The sequence below is a fragment of the Schistocerca gregaria genome, chromosome 3 (assembly GCF_023897955.1).
Source record: "Schistocerca gregaria isolate iqSchGreg1 chromosome 3, iqSchGreg1.2, whole genome shotgun sequence".
NCBI classification, from domain to species: domain Eukaryota; kingdom Metazoa; phylum Arthropoda; class Insecta; order Orthoptera; family Acrididae; genus Schistocerca; species Schistocerca gregaria.
Window position 1 is genome coordinate 547617773 of NC_064922.1, and position 22056 is coordinate 547639828.

The 22056-nt window shown below is 38.3% G+C and overlaps 1 protein-coding gene across 5 annotated transcripts in view; it reads right to left on the minus strand.

Moving 5' to 3' along the window:
• The window catches only part of LOC126354025 (protein kinase C-binding protein NELL1-like), an 871152-nt gene that overhangs the window by 301873 nt on the left and 547223 nt on the right, over positions 1 to 22056 (minus strand). For all 5 annotated transcript variants that reach the window (XM_050003353.1, XM_050003352.1, XM_050003356.1 and 2 more), the window contains one exon: positions 3785 to 3935. In XM_050003353.1, the coding sequence (XP_049859310.1) occupies positions 3785 to 3935 (151 nt within the window). The remainder of the gene's footprint in view (positions 1 to 3784; positions 3936 to 22056) is intronic.

The following is a 22056-nucleotide window of genomic DNA, read 5'->3' on the forward strand; positions in this document are numbered from 1 at the left end:
TGATTTCAAAAATATCCAGTAGGTGTTGGGAATGTTTCAACCGTCTGTGTCACCAGTCCTGATGGAATCTTTCTGGCTCTACTGCAACGAGCAGCAGAGGGAATAATTAGATTTCTATGCAGACTATCTAGAATCAGTTTAGCAACAAGAGTCATTATTTGGAGTTGGTGAAGGATGTTTTCATTCCAGAGCCAAAGCAAACTGATCATACTGAGGCTATGGATATGAGACCAATCAGTCTGTCCTCCTTTCTCCTAAAGACATGATAAAAACTGGTTAATGTGCATTTTAGAAAAGGCAGGTTAACTGAGGTTTCTCTACATCTAAAACAACATGAACATCAACCACACAAATCATATGAAACAGAACTTCAACTTGTTGGGAAGGTGAAAAAGTACTACACTTTCAGGAAATCGCTCACTGCATCTTCCTCAGCACTTAAGAGACTTTTAGCAATACAACCTATAAAATTAATGTTTACAGCTGCAGATGAGAATGGCATTAAGACCACCATATGTAGGTGCATTGAGACTGTGCCGAATAAAAGAAAGTAAAAGTAACCTTGTTGAATGACAAAATGGTAATCAACACCACCAAGTGGAGTCCACAAGAAGGAATTCTGTCACCACTATTGTGGAACATAGTGATGAATGAACTTTTGCAAAGGATATGTAGAAGATTTAGTCATAGTAATACTTGGAAAATTTGCTAGTACCTTTAGAACAATGGCACAAAAGATTATGCAAAACTGGTGCAGGAGACAGGATCTAATGGTCAGTCCCAAAAAAACTATTGTAGTACCAGTCACAAGAAAGCATATCCAGGTCAGGTACTGGAATCTGAAGCTTTCTGACAAAACTCTGCCAGTAGAAGCAGCAGTAAAGTATCTAGGGATAATCCAGGATGCAAAAGTATCTTGGACACCACACATAAAGAATATATGTTCAAAGGTGAAAGGTGCTCTATGAGCACTAGATAGATCTGTGATATAAACTGGGCTCCAAGCCACATGAGGATGTACTGGATACACACCACTACAATAAGACCTACTATAATGTATGGGGCTACAGTGTGGTGACATAGAGCACAAGAAAAGGTGGCTGCTAAGGAGCCTCGTGATGTGCTAAGATTGCCTGCTTAGCTATAAAAGGCAGAATTAGCAGCACACCCATCGCTGGGATGGAGACCACGCTGCACATGCTGCCATTACACCTCTTAGTAACAATGGAGACATCAGCAGGGACACAAAGGTTAAAAACTAGAAATAAGTGGAAATCTTTAGAAACTCCAGAATCCCATATCAGTATAGTGAATGCTTGGTAACTATACAACAACTTCCACTTGCTTCAATAAAACTTCCAAGGCAATAATTAGAACTAAGAAGCAGTGGAAGAATGAACCTCAGTACTGCTCAGGAGACGGTCTGGCTTCCTGGTGGATCAAAAACAGATGAACATGTTGGGGCCAGGTTATACAGGGTCCAACTGAGACTACAGAGAGCAGTTTCTCTACAAAGACTAGCCACAGTATTCCAGGAAGAAATATCTGCTGTCAGAGTGTGCATGAAGGAGAAATCTGTGTAGTTGCTACAAGAATTGTGGCATCTGTATTCATTAAGATAACCCAGCACCTCTGAAATCTCTGTCAGCTTCTGCAACCAGATTACAGATCATTGCAGAATTCCACAAAACCCTCGTGAGGCTAGGGGTCCCTGTCCACTCAGGAATCACTGGGAATGAACAATCTGATAAACTAGCCAGGTCAGGTGTGATGATTCCATTTGTGGGACTGGAACCATTTTTAACCATCACTAAAGTGATGTTAGGGACAAAGGTACATAGTTGGATTAGGAGACAGCAGGCAGAATGTTGGACTAAGATCCAAAAACAGAAACATGGCAAGGTAATGGTGATGAAGCCATGTTTGAACAGGAGTTCTGTAATCATGGGTTTGAACAGAAAACAGATTAAGCTTGTAACAGGACTTATGACCAACCATGGAAACTTAAAAAAAACACTTGCACACAATGGGTACAGAAAAAGAAGTTCCTAAGTGCAAATCACACAGTGAGGGGGTAAACTGCCCCACATTTGCTCTTCCAGTGCAAAGTGTTTGAGCCTACAAGACACAAAATATTCAAGTCAGTAGCTCCAGAAGAAACTGTGTCTAACAACAAACTAGTAAAAGATCTCCTACTGTTTTTTAAGGGTATCAGCTGGCTTTACTAGAATTACAGGGAGAGAAACAACACAATAAACACAATTTTGGTGTGGGCAAAAGTGAACTAATACCACAGTTGTTTTGTCTCCCCGAGTAAATCAGTAACAATCAACAGATTAAGATGCAGACACAGCTATACATAAACTATGTGTGAAATACATAGCACCATGTGTCATTGTCATAAAAACACAAACTATGAAACTATGTGAGAAATGCTACAATGTAGCATCTCGAATATAACAATGAAAACAATCAATTTTTGACCAAGTAATTTAATTGGAAAGATAAAGAGTCTGCTAACCAAGCAGTGGCAGAACACTCATAAAGAAGGTTATTATTAGGCAAGCTATCATAGCCACTGGCCCCTTCTTCAGGCAGAAGGATTGAAGGGGAAGGAATAGGCTTGAAAGAAAAGGACTGGAGAGGTATAGAACAGGGATAGATTTTGGGAAAGTCACCCAGAACTGTGAGCCAGGAGAGACTTCCTTTCCTTCTCATCCTGTGTGGTAAGTCTTCCCTGACCTACAGTTCTGGGTGACTTTCCCAAAATCTGTCCTTTCCTAGACCTCTCCAGTCATTTTCTTTCACCCCTATTCCTTTCCCTTCAACCCTTCTGCCTGAAGAAGGATCCACTGGCTCCAAAAGCTTGCCTAATAATAACCTTCTTTTATGAGTGTGTTCTGCTGCCACTTGACAAGTAGATTTTTTGGCTGACCTATTAGTGTAGCATCTCTCTGCCAGTTAAAAATTGTATGCAAAAAATAATATGAGAGTACACTCTACTGGCTTTATGACTGTGAAACAAATGATTTTCTGATTTAGTAAATTTACTACCAAAAACAGTTTCAATCTGCACAGCAGAGCTAGAATTAGATCTCTGTTGATTGCTAAGAAATAACTCCATATCTGATAATAGATGACGAAAAACAGCTTATGAAAAGTCAAAGACCAACTGTGGGCAGAGGCAGCTTTATAATCTGGGAAATACTCCTATGATGTTCTGTAGGATTATTCACCCATGTGGATGGCATTTCCAAACAGTATGGATACAATTTCATCCTTTCATACGTTATGAAATCAAATGGATTTGCATTAAGAGAATGAATCAGCTTGCATAACTAAAATTTCTAACTATGACTGTTGCCACCACATTTCCTACACTCATCTCAAACAAGTGTCAGGAGAATCGTCATGTTTGCTGTATGGTTCCTCCAGCATGCACCTTCAGGAGTTATGAAATACAATACAAGCAACATGAGTCTAGAAATCTGTGGAACCTAGCAGTCACTTTCTGCTCATCAGTCTTCTGTCTGTGTGGCACATAGCTCATGCTCTGTAATTAGTCAATGGTCATGATAGTGTAACTCAGCAATGCAGAGCACTTGATAACAACTATTAATAGTGGCTAATAAATATAATAAGATATTTATTTCACAATTGAATTATTATGAAAACATTCATTCTATTGTAAATTATACATGGAATACTTAATAACTCCTCCATTCACTTCTTTTCCAGGTTATGCATTAACAGAAGTCATACCATTATTTCAAAATTATCAAACCTGTTAAAACCATGTGAAAAGGCAATAATAGTTCCTGAATTAGCTTCCTCCTGACGCAGAGATGCTGCTAGGGTGAACTCAGTGTTGTGGCGCAGGAGATCGACTGCTCGTTGGAAAGAGGAAGGAGGTAACCGTAGGTCCCTGTAGTCACCTGAAATGGACAATACAACAGCAGGTAGTCATTATTTTATGACAGTTACTACTTTTTTCATTACTTATCTTTCAATTACACAAGGCACCATTGCAGCAAATTGTTCTTTCAGCTACCACCAGCTGGGGTAACACTGGTGAACTTTTCCATCATCTTTATGTGGGGGCTCTGATTAGTTGACAGATTGATTATAAACTGCAGTGTAATATTTTTTTTTAGATCTATACCTCATGCATTAGTTAGCACATCAGCCAAATGGTAGGTGTCCAAGAGGTCAATTACGAATGAGCTGGAAGAACAGAACTTTAGTAACCCTGGAAGAAACAGATCCAACAGCCAGCATTGAGGATTCCCAAAATAGAAGTAAATTGGCAAACATATGTAATCAATTTCTGTGATGTTACAATTCTATTTCATCAGGATGCATGGATTGGCTGTGTTGATCATTTTGTTATGTTTTATGGTTATGTATTTGTATATTTTTGTCTCCTCCCAAGTGCCTAAATGGCCAGTTTAAGTGCAATAAATGATGATGATGATGATGATGATGATGATGATGATGATGACCTACACCTCATGTGTGATTGAATCAATGTGGTTCTATCATATTTTAGAAACTGCTTATACCACAATGATTTTTCAGAAATTTAGGTAATGTTACCTTTACTTGCAGTTACTTTGTCCCACATACTCAAATCTCCTCACAGTTTGCTAAAAATCCACTGATCCCATGTTAAACCAATTAAAGGTGATCATATGTTTAACAGATCAATACTAAAGTTCAATGAATAACTTACTTCCAAAAACTGAGGTAAATAATTAAAATTTAAAGAACTTAAGTGAACAAGGAAGTTACTAATTAGTTTATTTTTATTAGGTCAGTCACTGCACAAGCATAACACAACTTAATATTATCTAAAGTAATTGCACAAAATTATTCAGTTCAGGAAGATTTTTTGTTTTGGTTTACTTTGCACAATGTCCTCCCAGTAATACAGCTACTTAGCTTCAGATGAGTATGTTAAATATCCACATCTTTCCTTCTCTAGCTATTCTAAGACTGCCTCTTTTACCACATCATCTTTATTTTTGCTCACTTGCAAGCTGTCAAGAAGATATTGTGTGTTTAATGAGAGAATACAACAATTTTTGAAACTGAACATAAGTTTTAGACCATGGTCCTTTTTATGCCCTTCATCAGTTCATTTAGTAACACGGAAAACACCTGTTAGCATGGTGTGAAAGAATTTTGTTTAAAAGAGTACAAAATTTTAATGTAAGTTTGTTAGATGACAAAATAAACAAAACTTCAGCCTAAAATTGTTTGGGCCAAAGTTACTGCAAAACATGGAACCATGTTACCACTTTGCAAAATATGGTCTTTATTTCAAACTTACACAAAGAATTAGCAATTTCTTGTTTTACACCTAAATCTAAACAAATGACGCCATAACAAAAACCCCTTATAAACATTAAGTTGGATTCCATAACGGATGAACAGATGAAAGTTAGAACACCACTATTCTGCCTCAAATGACAGACTTAGCACACAACAAGTGCTGCTTCTGTTGCTGCAGCAGATTTTTGAACTACAGAAACAATGCAAAAGTGGCATAGTCAGTTCTTTTTCTCAGCAACATAAAAACTCAAACCGTTGAAGATAGAAGTTGCTGTAAGAGCTCCCTTAATTGGTATAGCTGATCTCTGCTATTGTGTAAGTAAGACAACAGAAAAATAGCAAAAAATTTAAGCTCCTACTTCATACAAACACATTATATATAGGGGGAACTTCAATAATTTACTTACTTACACAACACATTCTTATGGATCAAGGAAAATCAAACAAACAAATTTCAAATTCATTTGAAAGAAAATAAACTGTCTTTAACTTATGACAGAATATGAAGCTTCTAATACAGCAATCACAACTAAATAAAATTTTCATGGCTTCAGTGTACAAGAATGTTAATATCTACATCTACATGGATACTCTGCAACTCACACTTAAGTGCCTGCAGAGGAATCTTCACCTTCACCATAATTCTCTACTACTCCAGTCTCAAGCATCACACAGATAAAATGAACACCTTTACCTTTCCGTGCAAGCTTTGATTTCCCTTATTTTATTCTTATGATCCTTCTTCTCTATGTAGATCAGCAACAACAAAATATTTTCACATTCAGAGAAGAAAGGTGGTGATTGAAATTTTGTGAGAAGATTCCACCACTACAAAAAAACATTGTTTTCCCCTATTTTGTGATAATACAAAATGTGCTGCTCTTCTCTGAGCTTCTTCAATGTACTCTGTTAATCCCATTTGGTAAGGACCCCAGACCACACAGCAGTATTCCATAAGAGAATTGGACAAGCACAGATTAGGCAGTCCCTTTAGTAGATCTGTTACATTTCCCAAGTGTTCTACCAATAAAACACATTCTTTCATTTGCCCACATTTTCTATGAGTTCTCTCCAATTTAAGTTCTTCATAATTGTAATTCCTAGATACTTCGTTGAATTTATGGCCTAGATTTGACTGAGTTATTGCATAGCTGAAGTTTAATGGATTCCTTTTACCATTCATGTGGATGACCTTACACTTTCATTATTTAGGGTCAATTGCCAATTTTTGCACCATACAGATATTTTTTCTAAATCATTTTGCAATTGGTTTTGATCTTCTGATTACTTTACTAGACAAAAAATGACAGCATTGTCTGGAAACAACCTGAGAACTATAACTGAGGGAGTGCACACAACCGAAAAATTGTACTGAGGGAAGTAAGAAATAAAAGAGGAGATCCATGAGCTGCATGAAGGAAGAAAGTGAGGGCAAAGTACATGGCATCATCCCACTTCCTACCTTTTCAAAAGATGCCAGGCCTTTCAGAAATATCACACTAACCTGTTTCTAGCAGTACTTTGAAAGCACCATACATGTTTCTTTATATAAACCTAATTCATCATGTTCTACAGATACAAGCATAAAGGAAAACCTTTTTAAGATACACTGACTATTGAATATCACATATTTATCAATAGCACAGCCAAGAAACATCCACTTACATTTCATGAAAAGCCATGGTTTTTTTTTTCAGTTATAATGCATACTATGTTTTTGCAAGTGCATGGATACTAACCAAAGAAAAATAATCATTGACTGCAAGAACAGATGCTGCCAGCCAAAGTACAGAAAGGACAACAGCCTCAAAGGGTGTGGGGCAAAGTCAGGACATGCGGGGACCAAGCAGCAATCGGTATTGTAATTGTACACTGTTGAAGCTGCATTGGTAAAGTACCGGAACTTCAAGCGCTGATAGAAAGCACCGAAGCTGAAATCGTTATAGGTACAGAAAGCTTGCTGAAGCCAGAGATAAATTCAGCCGAAATATTTACAAAGGCACCGACGGTGTTTAGAAAGAATAGATTGCATGCAACTGGTGGTAGCGTGTTTGTCGCTGTTAGTATTAGTTTATCCTGTAGTGAAGTAGAAGTGGATAGTTCCTGTGAAATATTATGGGTGGAGGTTACACTCAGCAAAAAAGCTAGGTTAATAATTGGCTCCTTTTACCGACCTCCCGACTCAGCAGAATTAGTGGCAGAACAACCGAGAGAAAATTTGGAATACATTTCACATAAATTTTATCAGCATGTTATAGTCTTAGGTGGAGATTTCAATTTACCAGATATAGACTGGGACACTCAGATGTTTAGGACGGGTGGTAGGGACAGAGCATTGAGTGACATTATACTGAGTGTACTATCCGAAAATTACTTCAAGCAATTAAACAGAGAACTGACTCGTGGTGATAATATCTTGGACCAACTGATGACAAACAGACCCGAACTTTTCGACTCTGTAAGTGCAGAACAGGGAATCAGTGATCATAAGGCCATTGCAGCATCCCTGAATATGGAAGTTAATAGGAATTTTAAAAAAGGGAGGAAGGTTTATCTGTTTAGCAAGAGTAATAAAAGTCAGATTTCAAACTACCTAACAGATGAAAACGAAAAGTTCTGTTCTGAAACTGACAATGTTGAGTGTTTATGCAAAAAGTTCAAGGCAATCGTAAAATGCGTTTTAGACAGGTACGTGCTGAGTAAAACTGTGAGGGACGGAAAAAACCCGCTGTGGTTCAACAACAAAGTTAGGAAACTACTGCGAAAGCAACGAGAGCTTCACTCCAAGATTAAATGCAGCCAAAACCTCTCAGACAAACAGAACCTAAATGATGTCAGAGTTAGTGTAAGGAGGGCTATGCGTGAAGCATTCAGTGAATTCGAAAGTAAAATTCTATGTACCGACTTGACAGAAAATCCTAGGAAGTTCTGGTCTTACGTTAAATCAGTAAGTGGAAACAGCATATCCAAACACTCTGGGATGATGATGGCATTGAAACAGAGGATGACACGTGTAAAGCTGAAATACTTAACACCTTTTTCCAAAGCTGTTTCACAGAGGAAGACCGCACTGCAGTTCCTTCTCTAAATCCTCGCAAAAACGAAAAAATGGCTGACATCAAAATAAGTGTCCAAGGAACAGAGAAGCAACTGGAATCACTCAACATAGGAAAGTCCATTGGACCTGACGGGATACCAATTCGATTCTACACAGAGTACGCAAAAGAACTTGCCCCCCTTCTAACAGCCATGTACCGCAAGTCTCTAGAGGAAAGAAAGTTCCAAATGATTGGAAAAGAGCACAGGTAGTCCCAGTCTTCTAGAAGGGTCATCGAGCAGATGTGCAAAACTATAGACCTATATCTCTGACGTCGATCTGTTGTAGAATTTTAGAACAGCTTTTTGCTCGAGTATCATGTTGTTTTTGGAAACCCAGAATCTACTCTGTAGGAATCAACATGGATTCCGGAAACAGCGATCTCATGAGATCCAACTCGCTTTATTTGTTCATGAGACACAGAAAATATTAGATACAGGCTCCCAGGTAGATGCTATTTTCCTTGACTTCCGGAAGGCGTTCGTTACAGTTCTGCACTGTCGCCTGATAAACAAAGTAAGAGCCTATGGAATATCAGACCAGCTGTGTGGCTGGATTGAAGAGATTTTAGAAAACAGAACACAGCATGTTGTTATCAATGGAGAGACGTCTACAGACGTTAAAGTAACCTCTTTCGTGCCACAGGGGAGTGTTATGGGACCATTGGTTTTCACAATATATATATAAATGACCTAGTAGATAGTGTCGGAAGTTCCATGCGGCTTTTCGCAGATGATGCTGTAGTATACAGAGAAGTTGCAGCATTAGAAAATTGTAGCGAAATGCAGGAAGATCTGCAGCGGATAGGCACTTGGTGCAGGGAATGGCAACTGACCCTTAACATAGACAAATGTAATGTATTGCGAATACATAGAAAGAAGGATCCTTTATTGTATGATTATATGATAGCGGAACAAACTCTGGTAGCTGTTACTTCTGTAAAATATCTGGAAGTATGCGGGCGGAATGATTTGAAGTGGTATGATCATATAAAATTAATTGTTGGTAAGACGGGTACCACGTTGAGATTCATTGGGAGAGTCCTTAGAAAATGTAGTCCATCAACAAAGGAGGTGGCTTACAAAACACTCGTTCGACCTAGACTTGAGTATTGCTCATCAGTGTGGGATCCGTACCAGATCGGGTTGACAGAGGAGATAGAGAAGATCCAAAGAGGAGCGGCGCGTTTCGTCACAGGGTTATTTGGTAACTGTGATAGCATTACAGAGATGTTTATCAAACTCAAGTGGCAGACTCCAAGAGAGGCGCTCTGCATCCCGGTGTAGCTTGCTCGCCAGGTTTCGAGAGGGTGCGTTTCTGGATGAGGTATCGAATATATTTCTTCTCCCTGCTTATACCTCCTGAGGAGATCACGAATGCAAAATTAGAGAGATTCGAGCACGCACGGAGGCTTTCAGACAGTCGTTCTTTCCGCGAACCATACGCGAATGAAACAGAAAAGGGGGGTAGTGACAGTGGCACATAAAGTGCCCTCCGCCACACACCATTGGGTCGCTTGCAGAGTATAAATGTAGATGTAGAACCTTACTTCGACAGAAATTCTTTTCTAAATAATTGTATTAAAAACAATTCAGGTACTCAGCAAACAAACGAGTGTGTATTTTCACTTATGCTCAGTTCACTGCCTTTTAACTGCGAGAAATTTCCAAAACACTTTTCACTAGAACACATATCACTACATAAATTCACAGGTAAAGATGTAAAGTAGTTTGAAACTATTTTGAATTTGTGTGTAGTGACACTATTTTACACTTCATTTGAAACAGATTATCATTAAAGAGTGAATGTACTGAGGACTAGGTTGTCAAAGTTTTTTTCATTTATTGCTGTCACATAATACAATGTTTCTGAAGGCAATACATTTCATTTTTGCTGCATAGCTTCAGAAGATAATGTACTAATGACTACAAAGTGGAATGAATTCAGTTTAAAACATTATCACCTTCTGACTGTAATATCTTTATTGCAGTTTGTCATAGGAGGCATAATAATGGTGTTCTAACTTTCATCTGTTGATCTGTTTCAAATAAGTATCTTCAAATGCATTAATGCACTGTGTACAGCAATCTCAAATATGTAAGACACAGGTACAGTATATGCTGTATCAATTTCTGGCTAAGAACATCTTACATACAATGGCACCATAAACCACAAACGTAAAAACCTGCCCAACTGTCAACATTGAAAAGCTAATCACCTTCTAAAACAATGTTCCCACCTTCAGCTCTCACCCCAATTTAATACCTCTAACGTACTTCTCCTAATTTACTCAAACAAGTAAGGTGAATACCACTGCCAGAATATGACTCTCTCCATCTATCCTGTCATGACACTACTTCTTCCAGACAACTCCCTGTGTATCTATGTTGCAACTGTCATCCAAAATAAGCATCCGTCAGAGGCACATTATTCTTAAACAATTCAATACAGATACCCATTTGAAATTTCATCTGAATGAATCTATCAGATATTCCACAAATCACTTTCCCCCACCTACATACTCCTGTAATTTCATTCCTATACTATTAGGTGCAGCATTCCCAATCTTACTGCTCACAATGCCCACCACAAACAGTCAGATCCCATTCAACTACCCTACTGCTCTGAATTATCTCTTGATGAATTCCATTCTTCAATCCATAGTTCACCTCTAACGATCGTATCCCATTCATCTACGTGCTCAGAGCCTTCAAACATTACCACCTATTCAATCTACACAGGTACCAACATCTTCATTTAGAGCATGACATCTGAGCTACACAATCATAAGTTTTAATAATACTATTTGTGTGTGTCTCTTTCAATGTTTGTTTCATATTATACTACAGCCTAAAAACTAAATGGCTGGTCAGTCACATTCTGCTGTTGTGCTATACCCTTTGGGGATGGGCAGAGATGAAACAAATAAATAAAAGAAAATTACTGTTTCTCCTACCCTCTTGTGCACCTACACTAGCATGCTGCTGAGCACTGTCTTCCTTGCTGTGCACATCTCATTCCATACACCCCAACAATGCCTCCAGCTACTCATTAACAATTTCAGATCTACATCGACATTCACATCCACACTCTGCAAACCACTATGAAGTGCATGGCAGAGGGTATGCCCCACTGTACCAGTTAGGGTTTTCCTATTCCATTCATATATGGAGCACAGTAGGAACAATTGTTTGAATGCCTCCATGCATGTTGTAATCAATCTAATCTTGTCCTCATGATACCCATGGGTGTGATATGTAGGGGACTGTAGTACCTTCCCTCATTTAAAGCTGGTTCTTGAAACACTGTAACTAAACTTTTTCAGATAGTTTACATATATCTTGAAGAGTCTGCCAGTTCAGTTTCTTTATCATTCCTGCGACACTCTACCATGGGTCAAATAAACCTGTGGCTATGTCTGCTAACCTTCTCTGTACACACCCAACATCCCCTGTTAGTCTTATTTGGTATGGGTCCCACATACTTGAGCAATATTCTAGGATAGGTCACGTGAGTGATTTATAAGTAATCTTCCTTGTAGATTGATTGCACTTTTCCTAGTGTTCTACCAATAAACCAAAATCTACCACATGCTTCACCCATGACTCAGTCTTTGTGCTTACTCCATTTCATATTCCTGCAATTTGTAACACCCATGGACTTGTAAGAGTTAGTTGATTCCAACTATAGCATACTGACATTAGAGTCATAAGATACTACATTTTTCTTTTTCTTTTTTTTTGTGAGGTGCACAATTTTACATTTCTGAACATTTAAAGCAAGTTGACAATCTTTGCACAACTTTGAAATCTCATCAAGGTCTGACAGAATATTTATGTAGCTTCTTTCAGACAGAACTTCATTGTAGATAATTGTTTGTTCTGTAAGGAGTCTGAGGTTATTACTAATATTTTCCATGATGTCATTAATATTCAACATTAGCAGAAAGGGTCCCAACACACTCCACTGTTGCACATCTAAAGTTACTTCCACAAGTGTTGATGACTCTCCATCCAACATAACTTGTTGTGTCCTCCCAACCAAAAAGTCATCAATCTAGTCAAAAATTGTACTTGATACCACATACATGGATTTGATAATAAGTGTATGTATAGTATAGAGTCAAACACTTTTTGGAAATCAAGATATACTACATCTACTAGACTGCTTTGATCTAAAGCCTTCAGTACCTTTTGTGATAAAAGTACAAATTTGGTTTCATGTGATCAATATTTTTGGAATCCATGCTGGTTGGCATGAAAGAGGTCATTCTGTCTGAAATCCCTCATTATGTTTGATTTCAGAATAAGTTATAAAATTCTACAAATTGATGTCAAAAATATTGTATGTAATTTTGTGTATCACTTCTACTGTCCTCGTAAATGGGTGTGACCTGCACTTTCTTCCAACTGCTGGGCACAGTTTATTGTCCAAGGGATCTATTCTAGATAATATTTAATAGAGGGGCTAACTCAGCCACAGATTCAGTATAGAATCTGATAGGAGTCCGTTTGGGCCTTGAGCTTCATTCAGTTTTAATGATTTCAGCTATTTCTCAATGCCACTGACACTAGCATTTATTTCATTAATCTTTTCAGTGTTACAAGAATTCAACTGGGGATATTCTCCTGATAATTGGCTTAAGCAGTACTATTTTTGGTTTGCTACCCTCAGTTTCAATAACTGTCTCAGCCACAAGTGACTGTGTTGGTGCCACTAACAGCCTTTACATATTGCTCTCTTGATGCATTTTATTCATCATCTCTCTATCTATAGCCCTACATTTTGTTTTGCATCTATTATAAGGTCATCATCAGTGTTCTGCCTAAAGGCTGGTTTTCACATGGTAGTTCTCCAGGCTGTCCAGTCTTCTGCCATCCTCTTCAGATCTACATAATTTCCTCTTCAGTTTATGTCATCTATCACCTTTTTCCTCTCAGTCTTCTCCCACAAACCAATCCTTCCAAAGCATCTACTAACAAGCACTCCCTTCTCAATGAATGTCCCAACCAGTTCTTTTTCCTTTCTCTTACAACCTTCAGCAGACATCTTCTCTCACCAACCCTTTCCAGTACTCTTTCATTACTCACTCTTTCCATCCAGCTTATTCTCTCCATTCTCATCCACATCTCAAATGCTTCTAAACTTTTTTCATCCTCTCGTCTCAGTGTCCATGTTTGTGCCCCATATAGTGCCACACTCCATACAAAACATTTGCCAAGCCTTTTCCTTAGCCCTGTATCTAATTTCCCACGTAAGAGTCTCCTCTTTCTGTTAAATGCCTCCTTCACTATGGCAATTCGTGTTTTCACCTCCTGGTGACATCTCAAGTCTTCAGTTATTGTGCTTCCGAAATATTTAAATTCACTTACTTGGCTAATGGTAGATTGTCCTATTTTAATATTGGACAGCCTGCATCTTGTACTGATGACCATACTCTTTGTTTTTGCTGTGTTTATTTGCATCCCATATTCCACATAAGCTTCATTCAGATCTTTGAGCATGTTATTCACTGTCCGCTCACTTTCTGCCACTAATACCATGTCATCTGCAAATCTTATACATTCTATTCTCTTTCCACCAATACATATTCCTCTTTTCCCATCTAAACTTTTCGCAATAATTTCTTCAAGGTATACGTTAAACAGAAGTGGGGAAAGGCAACAACCTTGTCTAACACCTCGTCCAATGCTGCTTCCTTCTGAAATTTCATTTCCAATCCTTATCCTTACTTTCTGGTGTAAATATAGATTCTGTATCAGTCATCTCTCTTTCCAATCTACTCCTTTCCTCTTCAAGATATCCATCAGCTTGTTCCACTGAACTCTGTCAAAAGCCTTTTCTAAATCTATAAAAACAGCAAAGATTTCTCTACCCTTTTCCATATATCTTTCCCCTATAGTTCTTAGCAGGCCAATAGCATCTCTTGTTCCTTTTCCTCTTCTAAATCCGAACTGCTCCTCTGCAGTCCCTCTATCTAGTTTGCCATATAACCTCCTGTTCAACACTTTCAGCAAGACTTTAGCTGCATGAGAAATTAGACTGATGGTCGGATGCTCTTCACATTTTCTAGTATTTCTCTTTTTCTCTATTGGTATCATAACTGTTGCAGCAAAGTCCTCAGGCCATTCCCCTTTGTCATATATCTCGTTACAGAGGCAGACTATTTCTTTTCTTGCCTTGTTTCCCAGACTCTTCAACAGTTCTGCTGGCAAATCATCTATTCCACATGCCTTCCTATTCTTCATCGCCTTTAGCGCCTTTTCTACTTCTGCTTCCAAGATGGTAAATCCCTTTCCATCTTCCGGCACATATTGCTCCTCTTCAACTTTCATTTCGCTTTGCATTTCATCCCCCTTATACAGACATTCAATATATTCTTGCCATCTGTGGTTCTTCTGCTAGAGTACCATCTGCTCTTTCTATTTCCATGTTATTCCTCTTTCTTTTACTTTCAAAAACTATCTCACTAGGCAGTCTATACATCATTTCACACTTTCCCTCTCTCTCCATTTTCTCTATTTCGTTGCATTTCTGTTTCATCCATTTTTCTCTTGCTTCTTCTGTTTCTCTTCTTAATTTGTTATTCAGTTTCCTGTACCTCTTTTTGCCTTCTTCAGTTTCTAGACTTTTCCACTTTCTGCGCTCTTCCATCTTTTTCAACATGTTTCCTGTTATCCATTCTTTCCTGGTGCTTTGGGATACTTTAATTCCTAGTACTTCTTTGGCAGAGTCCATGAGTCCTTCCCTCATATTTATCCACTTGTCATTAACACTTTCAGCAACAGTAACTCTTTGCCATTTTTCCATAAATCTGTTCTCCAAATCTGATGCCTTTCCTACCTCTTTGAGTCTTTCTATGTTTAGTCTTTCCTTTGCTTTACCTCCCCAGACTTTTTTCAACTTCACTTGTATTTCTCTCATCACTAGGTTGTGGTCTAAATTTATATCTACTCCTGGATAAGCTTTAGCATTCTTCAAACAGTTCCTAAACCTTTTTTGTATCAGGATGTAGTCCAGCTGATATCTTTCTCTATTCAAATTTGATATCCATGTGTAATGTCTCCTTTTGTGGTGTTCAAATAATGTGTTACACACTGCTAATGAATTTTCTTTACAAAAACTAAGTAGTCGTTCACCTCTCTCACTTCTTATTCCTAATCCAAATTTTCCTATTGTATCTTCATCTCTTCCTTCACCCACCACTGCATTCCAGCCCCCATGATGACAATGCAGGCATTTCTATTTTCTTTCTCGATGAGTTCTTGTGTTTTCTCATAATATTCTTCCACTTCCTCATCTCTATGCTGGCTGGTGGGCCTATATACCTGTATTAATACCAAATCTTTTGAACTACCCTTCAGTTGTATCATCATCAGTCTTCCATCAATATATTGTACCTTTATTATTTTTCAACTTTTGCCCTATCAATATTCCTACTCCATTTTCACCACTCTTGATTTCCCCTGAGTAAAAGAGTTTATAATCTCCACTTTCTATCTCCCCATACTCTCCCCATCTCATTTCACACAAACCGAGGGCATCTAATCTGTTCCTTTTCATCTCCTGTTTCGCATTCTCTAGCTTTCCTGCTTGCAGAAGTGTCCTCACATTCCATGTTCCAATCTGTATCTTTCCTCGCTTTACTGTCCCTTTCTTCCTTCCAAATATGTTTACTCTCAATGTGTTCCCCTCCAGAGTCCTGAATGAGGGAAAGATTTAACTCCCGAATCTTTCACATGGAGAGACATACCATGTACTGCTTGGGAATGTAATGTGGTAGTTTCCCGTTACTTTCCACATATGCAGTAGGATGCACAGCCTAAAGTCAGTCGCTCACCATGAGTCAGACGCTGTCTGTAGCCGTCCCTCTGGGGTTCAGTCGCTAATTGCACTCTTTTTGTACCCAAAGAGAAAAGGTGCTTCTTCCGCCAGCTCTGCCGTACCGAAGCCCATCTTCTCCGCCTTTGCTGCCGTTAAGGTAACATCTCTTTATTTTGAAGTTTCTTTACACTGGAACTGTTTTAACTGGGAAAATATCTATTCAGAGTATGATCAACTATTCTTTTAAACTTGATCCATAGTTCCTCTAGATGCTCATGTCCTATGTTAAAAGTTTCAAGTTCCTCATTGAGAGATGACACTAGTGCTTTTTTTTATTTAGTTTGTTGAACAGATATATCTTCCTACTTGTTTTAGTTATCCTTTGCATTGTCACAACTGACTCAAGAGTCACTGATACCAGTTTTAATATAGCCATTCTCAAAGAGTTTATGTCTATCTGTTGCATGAGACCTAACATATTTCCATCATGAATGGGGTTCCATACTATTTGTTCTAAGTAACTACTTAGAAGGCATTAAATAATGTTTCACTGGATGTTTTGTCATGTCCACCACTAACAAAACTGTAATTTTCCCAATTGATTGTTGGATGTATAATGTCACCATTGATGATTACAGTATGATTGGGGAACTTCAGTAGATTCAAACTGAGGTTTTCTCTACATTTTTTCAGTTACATCACGAGGTGAGTCTGCTGGTCAACAGAAGGATCCATTTAAAACTGTATGCCCACCACTGATACCAAGTCTCACCCAAACAATATTGCATGCAGCTTCAATTTCAATCTTAATGGATGTGGATTTCTTGCGTAGTGCGGCAGATATACTACTTCAATTGGGAATCCATGAATTAGTGGTTACAGCAATGTTAACTTTTTATGTGTAAACTTTGTGGCTGATTAAAAGTTTGCCCATAAATTCAAAGTTCCTGGTATTATGTACAATTCAGTTTACAACACTATTTTGATTGGCTGCTGTGTTCCATTTCAAATTTCTTCCCTGTACTAACTTCTTCATGTAAGAGTAGCACTTGCAACCAATATCCTCAATTATTTCTTGGACATGAAGGATGTTTCCAGTATGATACCTGGAGGAGCCCACAGCCAGACATTGCCACTGTATCTGCGGCTCAGTGCACTTCCTCTGAGTGTTTCACACATGACACCTGCACTGAGTCTCAGGCTTCCCCTGCCCATGTGTCAATGGGTCCAGTCCTCATACAATAAAACTTGCGTGTACGGGTATTTTCTTTTGATTTTTGATGAGATTGCATTCACTGTAGTATACACAGCAAATAAGTCAGTGTTTCTTGTGTTGAATTTTGCAAAACCAGAATCTTTTGTGCAATGTTAGCTTTCATTCAAATGAAAATTTCCTAATTTGTGCACTCCCAGGGATTTTTTGATACACAGATTAGTGAATAAATTTCAAGAGATTAGTTCCATGTTAGGCAAAAGAAGGTCTAGTGAACACAGTGGTTTAACTGGCAATTGATAAGATGACGTATGAAAGGCCTCTGCTGCACCTGTGTCCTTGGATTAGCATCTTTGACTATTAATCCAACTGTCCTGGGTGGGTCCTAGATTTAAACATCACCACTGCTTAAATTGAATAAGAAAAGCCAGCAATAGTGGCCAAAGACTTTTGTCATAAGAAGTCTCTCTCTTTCTGCCAACATTCATGTCAAAGAGGGCAGAGGAGTAGAAAGAGCTTAAGAGAATCCTCTTTTTCTTAGGTTGGGGAACTGTCCGTAAAAGGTGGAAGAATCAGCAATGATTAACAGCATGAGCATACAGAGGGCAATGGAGACCACTACATTGAAAACACATAATGTGTATCCAGTGGACAAATGTCTGTAATTGAAAAAATGTAATGCTCAAAAATCTGAAAAGGGAAATGCTAAGGCTCAATCTGGATATAATGAGACTCAGTGAGGTGAAATGGAAAGCAGACAAAGATTTCTGATGAGACAAGTATAAGGTAATATCAATAGCAGCAGAAAATGTACAACAGAAGTAGGATTCATTATGAATAGGAACATAGAGCAAAGAGTGAATTACTGTGAACAGTTCAGTGATAGGGTTGTCATCATCAGAATCAACAGCAAATCAATGCCAACAAAAATAGTTCAGGTGTACATTCTGACATTGCAAGTAGAAGATGAAGAGTCAGAGAAATTATATGAGGGTGCTAAATGAAGAATGTAGCATGTAAAGGGAGAAGAAAATCTATTATCCATGGAGTACTGGAATGTGGTTGTAGTGGAAGAAGGAGAAGAAAGGACTGTGGAAGTATGTGCAATGAAAAAGGGAAAAGGCTAATTGAGTTCTGCAACAAATTTCAGCCAGTAATAGTGAATACTCACAGGAGCTGGAAATACGAACTTATGTACAAGGAAAGTAATTGCAAAGAAACCATGCGTAACAGAAGAGATATTTCTGTTGATCAATGAAAGAAGGAAATACAAAAATTTTCAGGAAAATTCAAGAATACAGAAATACAAATCACTTAGGAATTAAATAAATAGGAATTTTAGGGAAGCTAAGGTGAAATGGCTGCAGGAAAAATGTGAAGATATCAAAATAGAAATGACTGTTGGAAGGACTAACTCAGTGTACAGAAAAGTCAAAACAACATACAGTGAAATTAACAACAGTGGCAGTAACATCAAGAGAGCAATAAGAATTCCACTTTTAAATTCAGATGAGATAGCAGATAGGTGTAAAGAGTGCATTGAATGCCTCTATGAGGGGAGGGGAGGGGGGGAGGACTTCTCTGATGACGTAATAGAAGAAGAAACAGGAGTCAACAGGGAACAGATAGGGGAGCCATTATTATAACCACAATTTAAAAAAGCTTTGGATGACTTAAGATCAAATAAGGCAGAAGGCACAGATAATATATCACTGAAATTTCTAAAATCATTGGAGGAACTGGCAACAAAATGACTATCCACATTGGTGTGTAGAATTTACGACATTGGCAATTACCATCAGACTTTCAGAAAAACATCATCCTTACAATTCTGGAGACAGCAAGAGCTGACAAGTATGAGCAATATTGTACAATAAGTTTAAACAGCTCATGCATCTAAATTTGTGACAAAAATAATATACAGAACAATGGAAAAGAAAATTGAAGATCTGTTAGATGAAAACCAGTTTCGCTTTAGGAAAGGTAAAGGTACCAGAGAGACAGTTCTGACATTGTGGTCGATAATCAAAGTAAGACTGCTGAAAAAGCAAGACACATTCATGGGATCTGTCAATTGAGAGACAATGCAAAATGATGCAAGACGTTCGAAATTCTGAGAAAAATAGGGGTAAGGTATAGGGAAAGACGGGTAATATGGAAAATGTACAAGAACAAAAAGACTGGAAGACTAAGACGATGCACTCAAATTAAAATGGGTGTAAGACAGGAATGTAGTATTTCATCCCTACTGTTCAATCTATTCATCAAAGAAGTAATTATGGAAATGAAACCAAGGGTCAAGAGTGAGATTAAAATTCAAAGTGAAACAACATAAATAATAAGATTCCTCAGTGAAAGTAAAGAAGAATTACAGGACCTCTCAAATGGAATAAACAGTCTAATGAGTACTGAATATGGATTGAGAGTAAATCAAAGAAAGATGAGAGTCATGAACATTATCAGAAATATGAACAGTGAGAGACTTAACATCAGAATTGGTTGGTTGGTTGATTTGGGGGATGGTACCAAACAGCAACGTCATCGGCCCCATTGGGTTAGGGAAGTTGCGGGGGAAAGGGGGGGGGGGGGGGGGGGAGGGAGGAAGTCAGCTGTGCCCTTTCAAAGGAACCATCCCTTCATTTGCCTGAAGTAATTTAGGGAAACCATGGAAAACCTAAATCAGGATGGCTGGACACAGGTGCCACCTCACTCTGTCCAGAATTGGTGATCATGATGAAGTTAAGGAATTATGCAACCTACGCAGAAAAATAACCCATGATGGATGGAGCAAGGAAGACATAAACAGCAGACTAGCACTGGTAAGAAGAGGATTCCTGACCAAGTGAAGTCTATTTGTATTAAACATGGGCCTCAATTTGAGGAAGAAAATTCTGAGAATGTATGTGGAAAAACTGGAATAGTAGAGAATTGAAGTATTTGAGATATGGTGCAACAGCATAATTTTGAAAACTGGATGGACTGATAAGGTAAGAAATCAGGAGGTTCTCTGCAGAATCAGCAAGGAAAGGAATATTTACTGACTGATAAGAAGGAGGGACAGGATGATAGGATATGTGTTAAGACATCAGGAAATAACTTACATGGTACTAGAGGGAGCTATAGAGGGTAAAAATTGTTTAGCAATTCAGACTTGTCACAGAGCTGTGCACTAACTATAACTGAAACCATACAGAATAACGATAGTGCATCGACTATCTAACTCAGATACTGTTGCTCAACGTCATTACTGCAGCTGGCTGTTACAGTATCTGCATGACGGAGAAGTTGATACTGAAATGCTCTTTTTTCCAATGAAGCTTGCCTTCATTTGTCAGGGTACATAAATTACATCAACAGCCTCTATGTTATGTGCAAACAGGAGTGCGGTATGCAATTAGTGCTAGATGAATTACTGGACCAATCTTTTTCCATGAAACAATAGTCCTTTTTGGTATGTGAACATTGCATCCTTATTTTAGAAAACCATCATCTATATGAAAGACCTATATTTATTTCATGCAGGACAGTGGAAAATGACACTCCAAAAAGTCTTCTATGACAGCACTACAAAGTGTTTTTCATGATAAGACATTGACTGTCCTCCTTCTTCTACAGATCTACATTCATGTGAATTTTAGGGTTCCATACCTCATCGGTAAAAATGGAACTCTTATAACATCACCTTGTTGTCCATTCATATATCTGTCCATCTATCAGTCTGACTGTTAAAACCCCTTTTTCTCGTGAATGGGTAGATGTACTACATTGACATTTTTATCATACACTGAGATCTAACTGTGCCTTGGTGGTGTAAGAAACTGAGGCTTGTAAGTCAATGCAATCAAAAGATATGGCCATTTATGCCACACTATTTGATACCCACAAATTCAGCAATTAAGATCTATAGGGTACTTCTCATTGACATGAAATTTCGCAAGAAGTAAGGTTTTACAGTACAAGTAGGAGGAAAAAAATTAGAAAATTCTTAATCTGTAATAATATCACACAAAGATAATATTTCTTTTGTCATTTGTTATTCAACTTCAAGCTTGAAATTAAAACATTCAAAGAAGTACTGAAATCCCTGGGACTAATACCTTGCCAGTATCAATGTCAAAAACTGTCAACATTCACAATTCTTGGAACGGATGAACTGTCTATGTACACTATGTGATCGAAAGTCTCTGGACCCACCCCCCCCCCCCCCCACAAAAAAAACATACGTTTTTCGTATTAGTTGAATTGTGCCTGCCACCTGCTGCCTAATATCAGTGGCCTCAGTAGTCATTAGACATTGTGAGAGAGCACAATGGGGCACTCCGTGAAACTCATGGACTTTGAATGCGGTCAGGTGATTAGGTGTCACTTGTGTCAGCATCTGTAAGTGAGATTTCCACACTCCTAAATATCCCTGGGTCCACTGTTTCTGATGTGATAGTGAAGTGGAAATGTAAAGGGCCGTGTTCAGCACAATAGCGTACAGGCCGACCTTGTCTGTATAATGACAGTGACCGCCGACAGTTGAAGAGGGTCGTAATGTGTAATAGACAGACATCTATCCAGACCATCGCACACAAATTCCAAACTG